The sequence below is a fragment of the Setaria viridis genome, chromosome 8 (genome assembly GCF_005286985.2).
Source record: "Setaria viridis chromosome 8, Setaria_viridis_v4.0, whole genome shotgun sequence".
In the NCBI taxonomy this organism is placed as follows: Eukaryota; Viridiplantae; Streptophyta; class Magnoliopsida; order Poales; family Poaceae; genus Setaria; species Setaria viridis.
Window position 1 is genome coordinate 770,029 of NC_048270.2, and position 21,638 is coordinate 791,666.

Consider the following 21,638-nt stretch of genomic DNA (forward strand, 5'->3'; position numbering starts at 1 on the left):
GTCGGAGCCTTACCGCGCCTGCCATGCGAAAACTAGGGCTGTCCTTTAGGCGCTGGCGGAGTTTGACGCGGTCATCATCAACCAGTACCAAGCCAAGGGCTACGCCAAGGTCGATATGCTCGTCACCGACAACGCGATGAATTGTGATGAAGCAATGAATAAATTGATTTTTTTTCTTGTGTGACATACCATCACAGTTCATGCTTGATTCACTGCTGAATATTTATCTGACGGGTCCTTTGCTGGCAGAATCCAGCTCATTTGAGTTTTACTTTTGTCTGTGATATTAGGAATTATTTAAGTATGTTCGGTGACTGCTGTGCAAAGCGTTATAAATGGGATGAAAAGGAAACGCCATTAGTGAGTGAAAACGAAACCGGGATTGACGAAGAAACACACATGGCACGTTTTGCCTGGGTTTCGCCGCTTATAAAGATTTTTTTTGAGGAATTATTGGATTGCTGTTACCACAGACAGAGTGAGGATTGTGCGAGAGAGATGAAATCTTGGCCGTTCCCTGCGCAGACAGTGATGCGGTCGGCAAGTCTTAAAGAGGTGGCGATCTGAATAGTCTTTGGAATCAGCTGTGGTGACTCGTCATAAATAAGTTTAATGACTCGAGAGACATTGGAAGCAGTCAATCTCGCAGGGCAAGTACCGTGGACACCGTGTCCAGAAGGAAAAGAAGCTTTGACCGCAGCGTTGGATTTTTTTGTTGGGTGTCAAAATAGTTTTCCTTGTACGAGCTCCACCTTGATCGGATATCTAAGGTACGATGACACGTTGCGCAGGCGTCTCCTTCCTTACGCGTTTCATTCACTCGGTGCGATAGGAACGCATCGTGTCACTCGAGTATAAGCATCAATCGCTTCTCACGGTATAAACAGTGGATGGCTCCATCCATTCAAGACTGTCACCATCAATGACACGTGGGGCCATGGCTCCTTGATCTTGCTCACCTCAACTGACATCTTGGCCCCACATGGCAGCCGGCCCAAACAACACCCACTTTCCCCGGACGAAGGCACCAGAGCATTTTCGTCCTCCCTCCACCTCGCCTCGCCGCCACCACCGCCCTCCTCTCCCTTCCCCTCCTCACCTCACCTCCCATGGCGATAGCCCCTCCACCCGCACACCCTCATCATCCCTAACCCTAGATCCCCTCCCTCAATCCCACACCACAATCACAGGCACAAACCGCACTCCGCCACTCCTCCCGAGCCCCTCCCATCTCCTCCTCCTCCATGGAGCCGGGTACCAGCACCGGCTGCAGCGCCCGGACGCTGGCGGCGTGCGTCATCGGCGGCATCGTGTTGGGCGCCTCCGTGCTCGCGCTCCACCTCGCGGGGCCCGCTGCCATTCCGTCCCTGCCGCCGCTCGACGCGCTCAGGCGCCGGCTCCGGCGCCGCCGCCGCCGCCCCGTGCGCGTCTACATGGACGGATGCTTCGACATGATGCACTACGGACACTGCAACGCGCTGCGACAGGCGCGCGCCCTCGGGGACGAGCTCATCGTCGGCGTCATCAGCGACGACGAGATCAAGGCCAACAAGGGGCCGCCCGTCACGCCGCTCCACGAGAGGTAGTACCCTCTAGACCTTCAATTTCATATCACCCTATCATTTTTTTTTCAATCTCTGGTGTCATGTCATGCCTCGTGTAATTCTAGCATATGGTTGCATAACACAGGTTTCCAAAGTAACGTTTTTTCTTTAGTTATTACATGCTCACGACCTCCTGCAGTTCAGTTCTATTTGGGAATTCCAGCAGTTAGGACTCACCTCTGTGCAACCAGCTCTTTCAAAAAAAAAACTTTGATCTCTTTGAGATTCACAAAATTGTCGTGGATCAATCCACTCCTGCAATCTCCACAAAATGGGAACAATCCAGAGAGTTTTATGTTCTTGTGGGAGATAGTGTTGTTTCATCCACAAATTGAGTTAAGGCCAAGAGCACCAGTGTTCGTAGCACATCTTTAATGAAGTAGATGGGTTACTTTGGTTTGGCACTTTCCAACAAATACTCCTTACATAATCGTTTTTTTATTTTATCTCATTTTTTATAGTGTTATTCCTTTATGTATGACCTGGCTGTATGGAAGTTTATGCGTTTATGTGGTGTTATGTTTCTGATTCTTTGGATGTGTCAGGGAGTATCAAATATGTTGCTCTCTTATTCCTCTATGATTTATAGTAAGTTTCTTATCTTTCTTCGTTTTTGTGGTAATGCAGAATGATAATGGTCCGTGCTGTCAAATGGGTGGATGATGTCATTCCAGATGCACCTTATGCCATAACCGAAGAATTCATGAACAAGCTATTCACTGAGTACAACATAGATTATATTATCCATGGCGACGATCCTTGTTTGCTACCAGATGGTACTGATGCATATGCTCTTGCCAAAAAGGCTGGCCGATATAAGCAGATTAAAAGAACTGAGGGAGTTTCAACAACAGATATTGTTGGTACTGATTCCGCTTTAGTTTTTACTTGCAGTTTTTTATGTTAAAACTTTGTTTTACTGATTAATGATCTTGAAGTCTGAAATAGGGAATGTTTAGGTTCTAAGTCTCAGTTGCTAGTTATTGTTGACCGAGCGTCACAGCTGTCCTTCAATGTTGCCATTGATTTTAGATCTACCAAAAACTTCTTTTGTCAACAGTTGTACTGTCCAAAAAGATTTTGTCAGCTGATTTGTCCTTCAGGAAACCATGTGAACCTAGTGTCATATTAAGAAATATTTAAAGGGACGAGCAGTCCACAATTGTTCTTGTTCCCATGACTGCATGGACCATAAATCTTCTGTTATACCCATTTTCTGGTTTAGAACTCCAATTTATTCAACCTTTTGGGGACCAATAAATTGGTTATTTCTAGTGAGTACACTTTTTGTGGCGATGAAAAGGCTTTATTCTCATGTTGATCAAGTATTGCTTCATGATAGGACGGATGCTTCTTTGTGTTAGAGAGAGATCATCTTCTGATGCCCACAATCACTCTTCGCTACAAAGGCAATTCAGTAGTGGACATGGTCAGAAAGTTGATGATAGTGGATCTGGAAGTGGAACTAGAGTATCTCATTTCCTTCCAACATCTAGGCGAATAGTTCAGTTCTCAAATAGCAGGGTATGACTTCTACAGTTCCACATGCATTAATTTATCATTTACTTCTGGTTTGTGAATAGTCTGCTGATAAATTAATATATATTTTTTTGTACTTTTTACTACTAAATTATTTTACAAGAACTGATGATCAAAATTGCTTGCTTGAGACTTTATCTTGTCCATAGTGTCGGTGTGTTCTAGAAGTGAAACATTGGGAGTAGAAGCTGATAAGTCCTTGAATTATCAGAAAAGTCCATATGGTTGGGAGACCAACTGTTTCTTAAAAGCATTCGAAAGCTGTTCATTAAATGAATGTAAAATTTAGTTGGCCATAGTATAGTTTCATTTATTGGAAGCTGGAAATAATTGATTTAGTTTACTTGGTACAACTATTGCTTCTTAATTCTATACTTGAATTTTGAATATGGCCACGTGTTCTTTCTGTTGACTGTAGACTTTCTCAATGCAGGGCCCAGGTCCAGATTCTCGGATAGTTTACATAGATGGTGCATTTGATCTGTTCCATGCTGGACATGTTGAGGTAAATGTGAATTCCCTTCCACATGCCAACCCAACCAAAAGGAGGAAAAGAAAGAAAAAGGAGAAAACCATGACATCAGCTAACAAGTCAGCTTATAGAGAGACAAATGCCTGTTTATGCTTGTGTTGGGCTGTTAGCTGTACTTCTGTTTTCCATTTTCTGTTTTTGCATGGGAGCAAACTGATTTAACCCTCCAAAACATAGTGATTCCGACTATCTTGTATTTATAGTTTCTTCCATGTAGATTTTGCGACTTGCTCGAGAACTTGGGGACTTTTTGCTTGTGGGCATTCACACGGATCAGACCATAAGGTAATATGATGGTTGCATTTTTACTCTCCTTTATTAATTCTTTACAAGCTACGATGCTCAAGTTAATTCAGTTCTGCAGTAGTCCTTGTTTATTAGTGGATGCATTTCTTTTGATGCAATACGTCTAAACAATACCCTTGAGCATCTCCAGCAATCTCCCAATAAATATTTCCCAATAACTAGTTAACGTGGGTATCCCAATATCCATTTCATTATTATTGGGAGAATTGCTTTTGCACCCTCCTTTATTTAGGGAGAGTTGGGGGTGAATTATTGGGTTGTCCCAATAATTATTGAGAAAAGGGAAAAGTAAAGGGAGTCTGCTGAGCACTATTTTTTTTACCAACTCTCCCAATACGATAGTTGGATTGGGAATTGGGGAACTGCTGGAGATGCTCTTAACACTGACATTCAGCCTATTTTTCTGTTGGTGTTTACTATACCTGCCAGTTCAACACGAGGACGACATCGCCCAATCATGAATCTCCATGAAAGAAGTTTGAGTGTTTTGGCTTGTCGTTATGTTGATGAGGTGATCATTGGTGCTCCATGGGATGTTTCAAAAGACATGGTGAGTTTTCAGCCATGACATTACCTGACTTTTGTATAGAATCCATGATGCAACTGTCTGCAATTGTTCCTTGTACATGGTATTCTTAAGAGACAGTGCATTTGCTGTAAGATCTGTAAGGTTGCGTTTATTTTATCCCATTGAAAAGCCATACCATAGCCTAAGAAAATGTAAAAGATAAATCTCTGAGATTCAAATAGCCGGGAAACACAAAGATAGAACCTGTACGAAACAATATACCTTTGTAGAGTGATTATAGGCAATGTTATTGTTACTTCACTACAAAAGAAGAGACAAAAATGAAGTTGACAAAGTGCAGTCCTCCAATTTTTTTTACTATTTTGTTCCTCGTATCAAACTGAGGAACTTGGTCTTCATCTGAGCAGCTTGCAAATGAAACACCATGGTTGCTAGGCCTCTGCTAAGCTACCAATGACTGAGTTTCTGCCCCAACCAAAGGCATCATTATAGCTTAGTATAATGAGAAACTGTTGGCATTGTACGGCAGAACAGGTTTGGTGTCCTCAGTTTGTCCACGCTGGTTGCATAAAACAACTAGAAGGCACATACTATTTAGATATTTTTTAAGGTTAACAATTGAGCCCTCTTATGTATTGATTGAGGTCAGGTATACCTGATGCAATTTCTGTTATGACTAGTATGTGTGTGGCCTGAGTTCTCCAGCTTCCTTTTTCTATGTGCAGATTACCACATTCAATATTTCGTTAGTTGTTCATGGAACAATTGCTGAGAACATGGACTTTATGGAGGTAATTAAGTTTTACTTTTGTTTATGTGAACCATTTCTCTTTTGAACACAAAAATGACACAACATTGATAACTAATCGTTGTTCATTCATTTATCAGGATGATTCAAATCCATATGCTGTTCCAATAGCTATGGGCATTTACTGTAGGCTGGAGAGTCCTTTGGATATCACTACAAGTACTATTATCAGGAGGATTGTTGCTAACCATGAAGCTTACCAGGTAGCTAACATGATCGGTTGGTTATGGGTCTTTTATATGCAGTATGCAGCATGTAGTATAGTATATATATTCACAGTTACACATGTGGTTTGATTTTGTCTTCTTCATATCAGTGATGCGCATATGGGAGCTATTGTGTACTGATATTGTGCTGATGCATTTTTGCTTGAGTACCGATATTTCCCCCTTATATTATGCTTGGCAACATGTTCTTTGATGTGGGGTTGGTGTGGTTTTTATTTATTCTGGTCTATCGATCTGGTGTTGTTTGTATTCATTTTTGCTGTTCCCTTTTGCTTGTTACAGAAGCGGAACGAGAAGAAGGAAGCCAGTGAGAAGAAGTACTACGAGAGTAAAAGCTTTGTCAATGGGGAGTGAATTATGAGTAGCAGAAGTTGCATGAAAATTGTTGCCCGGTTCATTTTAGACCACAACCTTGTTTGGCAAAGGCAACAGTTGGGTGGTCCAAAGTTTTACCCTTTTCTTCAGCATCTTTGATGTTCTGCTGACATAGCTTAGGAAGCATCAGGGGCAGCACTGGTGAGTGACTAGCAGAGGTGATAACCTGGGTGAGGTTAGAGGCATTTCCGTTGTTTTCCCCATTGTCTCCAGCCTATTTTCCCCCTGTACATGCTCCTTTTTCGGTGGTTGTTACCAGCTGAGTTGCATTTGAGATCTCTACTCTTTTGCCCTCGGAATTGTGCGGCACAGTATGGAACTCTGAATGTTAGCGTGATTAACTATTCTATGCTGATGTTTCCCATCTGTTTCACTGTATGAGCATCAAATCCGGGAATCGCAAGGCCGAGTTCCGTTGTGGTTGGACTGAATGAACATGGACTGTCTGTTGTTGGCGATAGCAACCGTGACTGATAGTACACCTGGATAGCTGGATGAATCGAACGTGGGTTGGTGACACGTTGCGATCTAATGGTACTCTGATAGTATGATGGATCCGTGAGTAACTCAAGTTGACAAATGGTTGGTGACAAATGGCTGTTGATTGATCGAGAACCTGCGCAGGCAGACAGATGTTTTGTAGTTTGAACACTGGTGTCATGGTGTGCACCTCGAGCCATGGTCACCGTCCCCATCATCACTCGCGTTACGTGGTGTCGCCTGTGAGGTAGAGAAGAAGGCCCCAGATGTTAAGCCTAGGCAAATAAAGTGTTTCTGCTTTATTTCCCGGGCTGATAATGAAGGGGAGCATATTGTATAATCCATGGAAAGCACAAAACAGATGGAACGCAGCAACCAAACAAGTGTCACCGTTTGGGTCATTCATAGTCTGACTCATAAGGATGGCCGGCCGGTAAGGAATCCAGGTTGGTAGCTACAGCAGCTACCTTATCCTGTCATATCCAAATGATGCTTTTAATTGGTGGGCGATCATTCGAAAGGAAAATGTAAAGGACATAACGGACGGATTAATGACACCTAAATACCCAAATCATCACCATGCATGCATCTTGGCAACTTTTCATCTGTCCGGTCCATTGCTCGATGGCCGTCCACACAACTTTCTTCAACACCGAAACTTTTCTCTTTTCTTTTCTTTTCTTCCAATAAGAGTGATTAAACTCTTTGGACCGGTTGTGCTTTAGTTACAGAGCTTTTGGATTATCTTGGAGTTCCAGAGTTTCATGGAGCACTCTAGTTTTTTGTTGCTGAAAGCAGCCACCGTACAGTGCTAATATATTGACTTCCATCAGGATGGTTCGGCCATAGTGATCTGTCCCTCTTTCTTCCATTCTCACCAAGCCGGAAAAAAACCCACAAACCATGCCTCGTCATCATCTCCGTGTCTCGATGATCTCCCTCACCGGCTTCACCATCCTGTCCCTCGCCCTCCTCTTCGCCTCCCTGCAAGCTCAAGGTACGTAGTACGTAGTATCAATTAGCTATCGCTGGCTGTCGATCCATCGGATCATGCTCTTGATGCAGTCCTAATCCCCTGGTGATGGTGGGTAAACAAGCAGCAGGAGCCAGCAACTTGGGCAGCGGCAAGGAGAAACGGCAGTCGTCGTCGTCGTCGGAGTACCTGCCGGTGCGTAGCGTGGTGTACCGGTCGCGGTCGTCGGTGGCGCTGCCGGCGGCGGCGGCGGCGAAGACAGAGGCGGTGGGGTACGAGCCGTTCGCCGTGTGCGAGGGGTGCAGGTGCTGCTCGACGTCGAACTCGAGCAGCTGCGTGGACACGAGCTGCTGCTACTCCATCGACTGCAACCTCCCGGGGAAGCCCTTCGGCACCTGCGCCTTCACGCCCCAAACCTGCGGCTGCGCCGGCACCAACAACTGCACCCAACCCTCCTGATCCATCGATCCTTACCTTTGCTTTCCTCATTCCTTGTCTGACAAAAGGGCTTTCCAATTGGATGCAATGTTCTGATGATGCAATTGCAAGAGTGGTATGATGCAATTTTAGCTCTTGGATCTCATCGGTGTTCCTTTCTTCCAATACTCGTAGCAGTTTCATCGACGCCACCTGCACCTGCACCTCCACCTCTACCATCAGCGCTAGCAACATCCTCCTTCCACCGCCACTGCCTCCCCTCGACTCGCAGAGTCCACCCTCAGCCAACTTCTCTACGATTTCTATACCCGACGGTATAGAGCTGCTCTTGGGTCCCTAAAACTACCTTGCGCCGTCGTTGGCTTAGACATTCCATTCGGATGAAATTAACCAAAATTTTAAATTTCAGTTAAATTTTGATTCATGCTCTACATCTACTACCGGTAGTAGTTTAGAACGATAATGCAAACTTGCAGGTTTCTGACGCGATCGAGTGGCATCAAGTTCTGACTAGACAACGAGATGAGTTTGGTTTTTAATTCAAGTGTGCTTACTGAAGGTCTAAGTTAAACCTGCTACAGTTATTAAAAATATAAAACAAAGTGTACTATTGGTAGTATCTATAACGCACGTGAGTTTACTCACTCAGCTTGCAGGATTAAAGTTAAACAACTACAAGATACTCTGTCCGTCAGGCATGCAGCTCACCCTAGGAAAGCATCTCTGTACTTTGTGGACTTCTTTCTGCAGAGGAATGATAAAATAAACAATGCATTTCCTCTATATATAGCCCGATGAAGCAGCTAGTTTAGTCAATTTCAGACTATATTTTGTCCTCTGCTGGGAGAGACGTTGATTCTCCGATAGCCCAGTTTCGGAGCCCAAATATGTTGAAGCCCAGCCTAGCTCGTTCGTCTGTTTGTTGGTGCCTTGGTGGTGGTAAAAAAGTCGACCTCAGCTGAGCTCAACTCTATGAATACGGCCCAACTCATCCGAGAAGGAATGATCCAAATTTTATCAAATATAAACTTGTATCCTTTGATGACAGGTATCCATTTGAAACGGATATAGCTTGTATCACCATTCTAGTTTTTTCCTAAATCAAATATTTTTATCTTTCATCATTAATTTTTAAAAATTCATATATTTTAATATCATAAATTTATGTCTTAAGATTCACCATGAAAAATATCTTTATAATTTATAAATAGTATGTTGTTAAACTAAACAAATTCTAGAAGTTGATGGTTAAAGATAGAAACATTTCACTTTGGACAAAACTAAAACTATAACTAATTTGAAATGGAGGAAGTATTCAGTAAAAAAAAAACTTGGCAGTATGATCTTTGTTCAATAAAACTTCAAGGGGGATTAATTAATATCTATGCTATATTTATATTTGATATAGTGATTCATAGATAGTCTTCTTACATATGCCAGTAGCAATGCAAGTTTATTTTTTTTTCTAGAGTCTTTTGGTTGACCCAAAACTCATATAACTTAATTATTCAATTTTCAAAGAAAACGGGTAGAACAAAAAAAAACAGGTTAGAACTACCCATTGCTGTACCCACTTGCACTGAATCCTAGTTACCACCGATGACTACTCCCTCGTTCACAAATTGTAGGACGTTTTAATTTTTCTAGGTGCATATAGTTTTTCTACGTACTTATATATAGTATATGTGTAGATGCACAAATAAATTTGTGAACATAAAAAAGCTAAAACAACCTACCATTTGAAACGGAGGGAGTAATAAACTTGGCTCAAATTGCAATCTTGCTATATTTTATACCTTAGACCTACCTAGTCATCACGCGTTACTAGCTGATGTATGCAAAACTGCCGCTCAAAGAAGCTGCATGGAAAGTTTATGCGATATGCTATCAAGCTAGTGCGTCACAGCGGATGGCGAACGTAAGCCTTGACGATCACGCCGGAAAAGCAACATCAGCATGCACACACATACAGACAAACATGCAGTAGCTGAAACACGTACATTTTGCGCTTCCCTTTTTGTGCTTTGTTTCCTGTTCATGGCTTTCGTAATAATCAATTTAGTTTGGAGTTCAGACAATACATGCAAATCGTCATGGAGTTCGGTACGTATAGAGTAGTGGCATCATACATTCATACCTACGTGCTGGTAACTTCATTTGTCTTGCTAGCTTACAGTTTGTTTAAGCTTTTCCCCAAAACAATGAACAATGTATGGCCGGTCGTAGAGTATACTCTCCCTATATATATGAATCTAAACTGGATGCGCTAGCTGATCTCAATTGCCACCAACCGAATAATATGAATCTATAGGTTAGCTACAGTTCATGTCATTGCATAACGCCCAAAAGTTTGATGCTGATCGAGTGATAGATGATGAACCAGCTAATCAAATTTGCAACTTGCAGAAAAAAAATAATTAACTTGCAGATCTTCACATGAACACCGAACCCACCATTAGGCTAGGCTTGCCATACTAAACAGTTTTTGTTTAGTAGCGAGCATGATCTACTCCCTAATGTTGTCAGCAACGTGACAAACATTGTAGGTTTCTCATTGGGCATTGGCTAGAGATCGATCACTGAAAACTCACGAGTCCGTGTCTCTTGATGCATGCCAGCAGGCGTCTCCACTCGTTTCGGGCTTTCATTCGGCCATTTAATCGATCAGCTGGAATTCTTAATTTGCTGTACTGTAATACCTTACTAGCTACATTAGGTGGAAGAAACCTAACTATAGATGACATGGATGTGCAACAGTGTAGTCTCATGGCTTCCACCTAAGCTACGTGGTATTACTTCTCTTTCGGTTTAGACCGCTGATGAAATATTCAACTTTGAGTTTGGAGTAAGTAATTCCATAAATAATGATCTTCTCATTCTCCTTAATTATGGGGCTACTGCCTACAACTTGTACTAGGTATGGCATGGGAATCTTGATCTCTGGCTCATCATGCACATGCACACACAACACAATCATAAAGGTCACGAGTCACAACCTACTACCACAAAAACCAAATTCCAACTGCGGCAAACTGGCATGCAGTACACAGAAACTGCTATTTATATGGAATGAGGGAACCGATCGATGCGCCGGCAAACGCTTCTTCAATGACGGCGGCCTTCCCCGATCGGTCCAACATGACGATGAGCCGGATCCACCCATCGTCCGAGACGACGCGGCCTCTTCTTCCCCACCGCCGCGGCGAAGATGCCGGCCGCACGTCGCCGTCGCCGGTGGCCCTGCAGTACACGGTGTGGAAGAGGTCAAGCATGGGCTTCCACGGCACCGACGGCTTCTCCGTCTACGACGCCGCTGGCGCCCTCGCCTTCCGCGTCGACAACTACTCGCGCCGCAGCAAGGTCTTCGCCGGCGAGCTGCTCCTCATGGATGGCCAAGGCTCGCCTCTCCTCGCCCTCAGGCCACAGGTACCGGTGATCCATCCATCCGTTGCCCGATCCCTGATGTGCACGATCCAGTCGCATCGATGGATCCATCATGATATTCAGATGTTCATCCATCGAGTACTGTTACAATGAATAAGGTCCGAGGCATTCCACAATATAATGCTATTTATATAATAATAATTATATGGTCATCATCTATGAATTAATTTCTCTAGTTGCAGTTAGTCCTTTTTTATGTATATGTATATCAGGGTATTCTTTTTCAGATAGGGAAATGGCTATCCAGAGCTTCATTCTTTTGTACTAGCATCTGGAGAAATAATTCTGGTCTTTCAACGAGAGTTTGTTATCTCTCTAACCTTTTTTTCTTAATTCCTAGAATAATTCTCACCAATCGGATGCAATTTTTTACATAGTCTATTTCACATAGTACCACTACTGCAAACATTTGGTAGCTCCCCACAAGATTCAGACAAAATGAAAAACGACATTTTTTTACAGCAAATTCAGTCAGTTAGCTCCATAGGAAAAATGCACCTAACAAAATACCAAATGTTCTCAGAACTGACAAAATGCTAGCTTTGTAGTCTTCGTCGTGTCCAGCCACTGCCAGACTCGGTTGCTTTCTTGAAAGTTCACTATAGTCTCTAGTGTGACTAAATCCAATGTAGAAGTACATTGAAAAATAAGCGTTGGTCTCATTTCTTTCTTCGGATGGAGTTAATTTTCTCCGGTAGAACAGATGAAAACAAATATTGGTCTCTGATTGGCCAGCAAATTCACTAGAACTAGTAGCAGCAAAAGCTAACAAAGCTAAGATTTTTTTGTGACAGATCTTCAGCATGCGCGACCAGTGGAATTGCTATAAAGCATCAGAAGAAGGCCAAGGCAAGAGGACATCACACCCACTCTTCTCAATGAGAAAGTGCTCTATTTTGCAAAATGGTCATGAAGCAGAAGTGTTCATGTCAGGATGCAGCACTGCATCTGACAATCCTGGCCAAGGTCCCAGCTTCTTGGTTGAGGGCTGCTTCAGGAGAAGAAACTGCAAGATCCGCAACAGTGACGGCGAGGAGGTGGCCAGGATAATGAGGAAGAAGGCTGAAGCCGCATCAAACTCTTGGACGCTTGGCGATGACGTGTTCAGCCTTGTGGTCGAGCCGAACGTGGATTGCACGGTGATCATGGGTTTCGTTGTTGTTCTCGACAGGATCTGTTGGAGGCCGTACACACCCATAATCTGCTCCTCATAGCCCTTGGTGATGAAGCCCTTTCTGACTACTATGCATGATCACTGAAGCAAAGAGAGCACAGTGATTTACAAAAGAAAGACAGATAGAAAATATAGTTCGTGAAATGCAGACGTAAATTGACTGCAACTGACTAAGACCTAACTTGTCAAGTTTCTTCGGCGCCATCGGTGATGACCAAAATCAAGTCATCGGCCAACCTTTGGATACAAGCGGGAGCGACAAGTCTAGCGGGTCTTATTGCGCATGTTTAGCGGCTCAGTTTTTTCTTTTCCGTTTTTTACCTTTTGTTTTCTTTCCGGTTAGCCGGATATAACCTCCCTTCTTTATCAATGAAATAGGCACACTCTCGTGCCGCTTTCTTTTAAAAAAAACTTGTCAAGTTTCTGCAGATATAACTTGTAGGCAGTAAGGCACTCATGATTTTAGTTTTCCGAGAAGGGAACTTTGGACAATATGTAACAAGTAACATCACTATGAGCAATGCAACTCGCGAGTAATCTGAGTTGCAACTTTGCTCATTTTGCTGTTGGTTTAAGGTAGCACCTTTATCAGACTTGTAATTTCTAGTACCTTCGGGAGACGAGCCCTGTGTGCTGTGATCCTGGAGCAACTGCGTAGCTTTACTTGCTTTTTAGACTTGCGGCGGACTTCAAAACTTTGTAATTTCGTTGCTTTAACGAAATTCGGGCGCGGCCCTTAGTGGAAAAAAGAGTTGCAACTTTGTCAATTGTAACACAGCAGTATTATGCTAGTGGTTTCCACCTAGAAGCAGCATTGGAGATGCAAAAGAAAAAAGTGACCAATGTCGAATCCTGAAAGGAGAAGTTTGCTGATGAAGGAACTTGATTCAGCATTTCAGCTAACCCGTTTCGTACGGCATAGAAAGTCAAGCGTTTCAATACGTTTTGTCGCACAAAAAGGCAAAAAGTTTAGTCACATAGTAAACATATAAATGACATATAGCAAAGCTGGCTTTTCAATACGTTTTGCGTTCGCTAAATTTGATTTTCCAGCAAGCCATTTAGTAAAAGTTACATTTGATGGCCAAATAACACTGCTTTATCCATAAACCAAAACAACACGCACATTACTGAGTGATATAAGCAGCACTAAAATATAAATAAATAGTACATCCAACTTGCAAGAGATCGATTATCATCTAAATTAAGTAGCAACTTGCAAATCAAGACGCTTATATATAATTCGTCCTTCACGCACGCCATCCTTAACTTGACTCATAACAAGCAAGGACACCAAACCCACCATTAACTCTACCACTAATAGATTATTATGGATGATGATGAGTGTGCAAGCTAGAGTGGAAGTGGGTAATCAGAAATCTAGCTAAGAATCGCACCTAATCTTGTCATCAATATAATTGTTGATGCATTTTGGTGTTTGTGCTGTTTCTAGGGTGATTAAAGGGTCCCTTTGGTTGGGCTTTCCAACCTGCTTTTGCTTTTGCAAAAGTCAAAAGCCAACCAAAGGGCGCAAAAACTCTACGTGCTTTTGCCCAAAAGCTACTTTTGCTCTAGTACAAAATCAAAAGCACCTTCCCCCCTGCTTTCAAGTGCTTTTGGGGTAAAAAATTACCCACCTGCCACTGGTTATGATGTACCCTTTCATCTAATTTTTCTCTCCCTCTCCTCCTTTCACCTGCACAGCCCATCTCGCCTCCCCTAGCCGCCGGCCTTCCTCCCCTTGCCGCCGGCCGGCCGTCCGCCTCCCCTGGCCGCCGGCGGGCCGTCGGCCGCCCCTGGCCGCCGGGCCTCGCGCCGCCGCCCCTGGCCGCCGAGCCTCGCGCCGCCGCCCCTAGAGCCCCCGACGGCCGCCGCCCCCTGTTCAGCCCGCCGCCGGCCGTCCTGCCGCGTCCCCCGCCGTCCGCCGCCCCCTTGACCGCCCGCCGCCGGCCGTCCTGCCGCGTCCCCCGCCGCCGCAACTTGACCGCCCGCCGCCGCCCCTCGACCGCCCGCCGCCGCCGCCCCTCGACCGCCCGCCGCCGCCGCCCCTCGACCGCCCGCCGCCGCCACCCCTTGAGCGGCCGCCGCCGCCGCCCCTTTGAGCTCCCGCCGCCGCCGCCCCTTGAGCGGCCGCCGCCGCCGCCCCTTGAGCGCCCGCCGCCGCCCCTTGAGCGGCCGCCGCCGCCGCCCCTTGAGCGCCCGCCGCCGCCCCTTTGAGCGCCCGCCGCCGCCGTCCCCCGACCTCCCGCCGTCCGCCGCCCCCTGTTCAGGAGGGCGCCCCCCATCGCCGGCGCCCCCGACGGCCCCTGCTCCTGGTGAATGACCAGGAGCATATAAAGGTAAGTATGAATTTTTTTTTTATAATTTGTAACACATTTTTCTGTTTAGGTATTAAATTGTTTTATAATACTGGTATGCTTAGGTATTCAATTGTTTTATGTTGTCAGGTACAATTACAACACAAAATCAAATAGGAAGCTACCTGTGAAAAGAAATTTCTTGAGGTATGAACAATCAATTGTACTGGTATGAATTACCTATCAACATCCACTATAGCCTGCTTATGAGATCAATCACTTTTCTACTATCAGTATGGTTAAATGCAAAATGATAATTCAAAACTATGTAATGGATGAACGTTTGTACTTTGACATCTATGCTTATTTATTTCCCATTTGTTTAATAGTTGGATAGTTGGATTCATAGTTATGACTTAGCTTAGTTCTTATGAGTTTTCTTTGATTGGTTGAAGAATGGGTGATAAGGCGGATTGGGGTGATACTTTTTTAAGGCATTTGATTGATGCTTGCAAAGAAGAGATTGAAGCAGGGAATAGGCCAATGGGAATTTTCACTACTACCGGTTGGAAGAACGTTGTTTCCAAGTTTGCAGAAAAATCCGGTGATACGAGAACAAAAAAACAATTGAAGAACAAGTTAGATCTTCTGAAAAAGGAGTATGTCACGTTTATGGAGTTCAAGAATTGTGCAACTGGTCTTGGATGGGATGAGGCAAAACAAACTGTTGACTGCTCAGATGAATGGTGGGACGAACACCTTGCTGTAAGAACTATGTTTCTTTATAATTATATTCTTTCCATTCTTTCTTATGGTGTGCCTTGCTAATTTTTTTTCTAATTGTAGAGATGCAACAATCGTGAGAAAGGAATCAAATGCCACCATATAAAGTTTCGAAAACAAGGACCCAAGTTCCTCGATGACCTGCATATCTTGTTTGGCAAGGCACATGTAACTGGGTCTTCTGCATCCTGTCCTGGAGATATATCATTAGATGAGGCAAGTGATGATAATGTGGATGAGGTAGTGAAACCTACGCAGAAGGATATGACAGTGAACCTAGGAAAAAGGAAACGCAAGGGTACCTCTATTGGTGTTGAAGAGAAGGATGAGAAGAGCCCATTCTTTCGTTTGTACAAGTCCACTTGTTTGAAGATAGAAAATGCTGCAGAGAGGATCTCCACAAGTGTTGAAGCATCATCAGCTCCTCCAACTAACCTAGTTCCTACCATTACAGAGACTATGAAGATGGTGAAAGAATGTGGGGTGCAAGAAGGAACTGCTCTAATGCACACAGCCGCTTCCTTAATTATGAAACCTGAATTTAGGGAGCTCTTTAGCTCTCTAGAAACAACTAAAGGCAGACTGGATTTGATTGAGAGGGAGCTAGAAAAGGAGATGATGAAACGCCACTGATTTGTATTGCCTGTTTGTCAAAGTATTTATTGTCATATGTGACAACAATTTCCCTATGTTGAACCATAATTTGTTACCCTATATTGAAACATTATTTATCTATTAGTGTGTTATGTTGAGCTTTTTCATTTAGTATTGTCAAAGATATTTGTTGTATTTGATTATTAATGTACTAATGTCTCATGTAGATGGATGGTACATTGGGAGATGTGGCTAAAGGAGGGCAAAGATATTTTTTGCATTCATCTCTTCGTAATGTCATTGAAAGGTCTTTTGGAGTCTTAAAGCAGAAGTGGCGTATTTTGAAGGACATGCCAAGTTTCTCACCTCGTACTCAGAAACATATCATTATGGCTTGTCTTGCATTGCATAATTTTATTCGTGATAGCAATTTGTGTGATAAGGAGTTCAAGAGATGTGATGATGATGAGGATTACTTGGTACAACATACATGTGGTATGACACAAACACAAGGAGATGATAGTGACGATGTGGACAATGAGGATACCATGAATACCATTCGCACTAGGATAGCTGATGCTTTGGTTAGTGCGAGAGGAGGAGAGTAATGTTGAGGGTTGGCATCCTTGTATAGAACTTTTTGATCGATATAGTTCTATTTATGTGGACCAATTACTTTAATGGATGAAAAACATTTAAAATTTATTTTTTGTTTCTTCCCTAAAATAGTGGTTTACATTTGAACTAGTGAACGCATTATTTTGTTACGAGCAATTTGCATATAAACACACTCACAGACCTTTAGGGGCATTACAGGTATTTCTTACACAGCCTACAGTTTCACAGCTCCTCTAACCAAACGGTCTTCTGCTTTTCCCACAGCTGCTTTCTCACAGCTGCTTTTTCACAGCCCACAGCTCACAGCAGCTTTTCCAAAAGCCACAGCCCAACCAAACACACCCTAATCATGCATGAATTTGTTTGAGCCACGATTATATTACTCACATCATCCTTCATCAGGTGAGGTGTATGGAGCGAGGGTGCTTGGTTCAAGGCCGCCCAATGCAATCGTTGCCTGTCAGGAAGCTGTTTGATGACTGCATCTGCACGCGTTGCTATATGTGTATCTAGTAGTAGCTAGATGCCCATCCATCACGCAGGCAGCGCACTAATTAAGCAAGACGCGCTCTGATGATCTGTGCTTCGCCCTGCAGCTGGCGCTCACCACATGAAAGGAAATGGATGGAGCTCTTCAGAACTCCCTGCGGCATCGTGGGCCTAACTCCTCTCATTAAGATCATCAGCGTGCTGCAGGGCATAATTGAGATGCTAATTAAACTAAACCGCCTACAATCAATCAATGAACACGCATGCATGTTGTTGTGGAGTGCAGCCTGCTGATCAATTTGGTGGTGCTGTTTCAGTTGGTTTTGATTGGCACTCTATGCATCTTTCGGGATCAGCTCAGGATCACTTGATTCCATTTTATTTATTTAGAACTAGTCCATCCTGACCTCCCGCACAGGCTAATGCTTTTAAAAATTATTTAAAAAATAAACTTCTATTTTTCAATATTTCAACATAATACTTATATAGATGTATACTTATATTTGTCAGTTATGATTGATTTTTAATTATAATTACTCTATACACTTTTCATCCACATTTAAACTTTTTTCTTTTTGTATCGCATCTCCATATATTGTGTTTAGCATAAAAATCAATACTTTTCATCACTTTCTCACATACATACATGTATAGATAGTCTACATGGTGACATTCATTATGCGTACATACCTTAACTTAGTTATATTAACAATGATATAGATAAGTAATTCTTAACTTAGTTATATTAACAGTGATATAGATAAGTAATTTATAATCATATATTAGTTTGCTTTTCGACTTTTTTGAATGATGCACGTGAAGATAATTAGATTAAGATTTAGGTATTTACTTTAGGTTATTTTTAATAACAAATATATGTGGGTAACTTAAATACACATTTAGAATAACATTTTAAGTTATGCTTTATAATGATATGCATGAGTAAATTGGACTCGAAGATTATGAGGTTACTTTCGTTTCTATAATGACTAGTATATAAGAGCAGGAGCACGCGCACCGATCGCAACCTTGTCGTTGTTGTCCTTGTCCATCCACCAAAGCAGACGATGCATCCAGTGCCTCCGCGATCAAGCCCCAACATCGCCGCCGTCACCACGAGGGTGCACCCTTCCGACGCCCTTCACCACAACAGCGCCGCGGATGACGATCATCATCTTGTGCAGCCGGCGCTCTACACGGTGTGGAAGAGGTCCAGCATGGGCTTCCACGGCAACTACGGCTTCTCCGTCTACGACGCCGACGGCGCCCTCGCCTTCCGCGTCGATAACTACTCCCGCCGCCGCAAGCTCTTCGCCGGCGAGCTGCTGCTCATGGACGGCCAAGGCGCGCCCCTTCTGGCCCTGCGTCCACAGATCATTCATTGCTTGCGTCGCTAACTGAAAATTGATTGCGTTAGTACGGATTGTTAACATCCCCATTGCAAATTCACGATCTTGTTCTAAATCCTGATTCCCGAGAAGAAACGCGTACCATTTCTTGTTAGGTGGACAAACATTTCTACTGTGTTCCTTTCTTTTAGATCAAGCAATGCAATCAAAATCCACTCAAAAACCATACGTTGTATCTTGCAAAGCGATCTCCGAAATCTGAATCACATGCTTCTCTTGTTTTCAAGTTCAAAGATTTCATAGCCCTCCGGCAAAATGCAACGCATGCAAGTTCAAACTAAAGCTTCCAAACAAACAAAATGCTTTGTTTCCTCTGTTATGGCTTTTACCCCTAGTTGTTTTCTTCATGCTTCGGAAAACATGTTACAGGCTTGCACCTGTAATTTGCTAACATATTTGATAACAGTTGCAAAATAAAATAATAAATATACTACAGCATCAGTAGTATCTCCCCTGGTTAATTTTTCTGGGCCCACCAGTTTTTACCAAGCAAAAGAACTTTGCTGGTACCAATGACACTAACCTTAGGTGTGGGATCCAGGTCACAAGGCTGTAACAATTGCAATTGGCACAATGGTTTGGCATTAAGCTGAGCCCCGTACTTCCTTTCTGGAGGTGGGAATGGCCAGGAGACGGAATCTGAGGTGGGAGAAAGGATGGGATGAAGAGAGAGATAAACAATAATTCTTTATTTCCTTACAACGGAATCTGAGGTGGGAGAAAGGATGGGATGGAGAGGAGAGATAAACAATATTTTTTTATTTTCTTAAGGTGCACTCTAAGCTTGAGGTGCATCGTAAACTTTTCTTCCATCACAATGTTTGATGCTAACCTTAAGAAAACAATCATTGCCTTAAGGTGACCTTTTTGCTACATTGTGGCCGCTAACAATGTTCCCTCTACTCTGTGGTAGATTGTCAACATGCGCGACCAATGGAATTGTTACAGAGCATTAGAAGAAGCCAGTGACAAGAGCTCCTCCAGGCGGCAACACCTCTTCTCCATGGGGAAATGCTCACTTGTACAAAGCAATGACGAAGCAGAAGTGCACATATCTGGATGCATCACCTCATCAGATCATGATGCCCAAGCTCCTAGCTTCAGGGTGCACGGTAGCTTCTGGAGGAGAAGCTGCAAGATCCGAAAAGGCAACGGTGAGGAGGTGGCTAGGGTAACCAGGAAGAAGGCCGGAGCTCTGTCTGAGACGGTGACACTAAGCGAAGATGTCTTCAGCCTTACCACCATGCCAAATGTCGATCGCACAATGATCATGGCTTTTGTTGTCATTTTGGACCGGATCTGCCAGAGGCCATACGAACCTTTGATGTGTTCTACGTAGTTCACGCCTTCCAGCTTCCAGGCCATACAAACATGCTGGAAGTGGTGAACACTGAAATTCAAGAAGGGCTGAGTCAGAAAGTTTAGATAGGTAGGGATTGCAGCTGTAAACTAACTGAAGCCACAATGTAACATGTCCTAACTTTTTTAAAAGCAAAATTCAGAATTTAACTGGAATCTTACATTGCAATGCATACTGGATTCCCGTGATGTAAATTTCAGGGAAAGTTCGTCAGTGTTGTTTAATGCTCAGAACAAAGATGCGATCACAATTTATAAAGAAAGATTGAAAGGGAAAGGGGAGAAAAAAGGGAATGACACAAGTAGGCAGATGTATCCCTTGTCCTACTTGCAACTTGCAATGTTTGTTACTTTCTCATGTGCTTCCATGAATCAACTGGCTATTTGTTAAGAAAGAAAAAGAATCAACTAGCTACCAACTCTGGCATGAGCTGCTTCCCATTGTTCCTGTAGGGCAGTACCATCTTAAAATTCTAATGGTTTACACCCTAGATGCAACTTGTGGAATTAGTAAGGACAATGCAAAAGACGAGATTCACCAAATTGTGTCGAATCCTAAAAGAGGAAACAGAAAAGGAATAGATTTAAGATCTGATCAGTGACATCAGCTATATGTGGCAGTACATAGCAATTGGGTGTATATATACTCAAATGCAAATGCTCGATCGACTACTCCCGTTGCATGTTAAATTGCATCTCTGAAGATTAGCAATCCTCCATCAAGAAAGAATTAGCAGTAGACATCACACATGTTGCAAATAGAGCATATCCTATTTTGTTCAGTGCGCCAAGATTTATGATAGTGCCATTTCGATTGATACAACAAGTAGCACAGTCCATTCCGTTGTACGAGGTGGATAGGTGGCAGTACGTTATAGAGGTCACCATGAAGAAAGATGCAATTGCATCAAGGAGACGTCTGGATTGAGTTCAGGGTACGGATGGATACCTGGTGGACCCCCTAACTTGGATCGCGACTATCGATGGCGATTTGGCCTTGAACTTTACAAATAACCTCCTAATTTGGTTCGTGACTATTGATCGTGATCCAATTATTTTCAAAATGACCCCTGTTTTGGATAAGAAATTAGCACCATGGCCCCTGATTCGTCCCTTCCTCTCCGTCGCCGGGTCCTCCGGCCCTTCGGCTTACGCCGACAGCCGCCTCCACCTTCCGAGCTGGGCCGGAAGCGCAAGGCCCCAATTCACTCTCGACCCTGCTCAGGTTCTCCAGTTCTCTGCAGATCTTCTAGGGAAAGAGGACCGGAGCCCCAAGCATCGGCCAAGACATGGGTAAGGTGAGGAGCTCTGCTAGCTGAGCCGCGTGTTGGACTACGGTGCCTGAAGAGGAAGGCGAAAGATCCTGACGGGCTGCTTCCATGACAACAGACCCGCAGGCGCAGCCGCTCGAGATGCCTTTCAGCTAGGTTGATCGGTTCTTAGTTCGCACAATCGCATCTTTAATTGCAGGTTGTCTTCAATTCGAGTATTCGACGGCCAGCGCCGGTAGGGCAATTTTGGAATAGCATTTGCTGATGCTGAATCGACTATCACCGGCTCATGCTTACATGCCGAAATGGGAAAGATCAGCCAAATTCGACAGTCTATGCAAGCATTGTTGCCTTATTGGACATTCATTAAGATCGGAACCATGATCTCA

General features: G+C 43.6%; 4 protein-coding genes across 6 annotated transcripts; all 4 read left to right on the top strand.

The window, feature by feature from the left end:
* The first annotated feature begins 997 nt into the window (after positions 1-997).
* On the top strand, positions 998-6,293 carry LOC117833411 (ethanolamine-phosphate cytidylyltransferase). Its single transcript, XM_034712882.2, has 9 exons — positions 998-1,582; positions 2,232-2,467; positions 2,947-3,128; positions 3,577-3,648; positions 3,893-3,960; positions 4,411-4,531; positions 5,236-5,301; positions 5,399-5,521; positions 5,828-6,293. The coding sequence occupies exons 1-9, from the start codon at positions 1,245-1,247 to the stop codon at positions 5,897-5,899; spliced, it is 1,278 nt and encodes a 425-aa protein (XP_034568773.1). The 5' UTR covers positions 998-1,244; the 3' UTR covers positions 5,900-6,293.
* A 145-nt stretch (positions 6,294-6,438) lies between these two features.
* LOC117833412 (uncharacterized) lies at positions 6,439-7,954 on the top strand. 3 transcript variants are annotated; one of them, XM_034712883.2, is made up of 2 exons: positions 6,439-7,397; positions 7,498-7,954. In XM_034712883.2, the coding sequence occupies exons 1-2, from the start codon at positions 7,304-7,306 to the stop codon at positions 7,830-7,832; spliced, it is 429 nt and encodes a 142-aa protein (XP_034568774.1). In that variant the 5' UTR covers positions 6,439-7,303; the 3' UTR covers positions 7,833-7,954. The 3 variants fall into 3 exon arrangements, with proteins under 3 accessions (XP_034568774.1, XP_034568775.1, XP_034568776.1); XM_034712884.2 differs by having other exon boundaries at positions 7,501-7,954; XM_034712885.2 differs by having other exon boundaries at positions 7,504-7,954.
* Positions 7,955-10,746: 2,792 nt separating this feature from the next.
* LOC117833799 (protein LURP-one-related 5) lies at positions 10,747-13,202 on the top strand. Its single transcript, XM_034713398.2, has 2 exons — positions 10,747-11,237; positions 12,050-13,202. Exons 1-2 carry the CDS (start codon positions 10,881-10,883, stop codon positions 12,467-12,469), a joined length of 777 nt encoding a protein of 258 aa, XP_034569289.1. The 5' UTR covers positions 10,747-10,880; the 3' UTR covers positions 12,470-13,202.
* A 1,980-nt stretch (positions 13,203-15,182) lies between these two features.
* On the top strand, positions 15,183-16,142 carry LOC117833182 (uncharacterized). Its single transcript, XM_034712603.2, has 2 exons — positions 15,183-15,491; positions 15,573-16,142. Exons 1-2 carry the CDS (start codon positions 15,183-15,185, stop codon positions 16,140-16,142), a joined length of 879 nt encoding a protein of 292 aa, XP_034568494.1.
* The last annotated feature ends 5,496 nt before the right edge of the window (positions 16,143-21,638 follow it).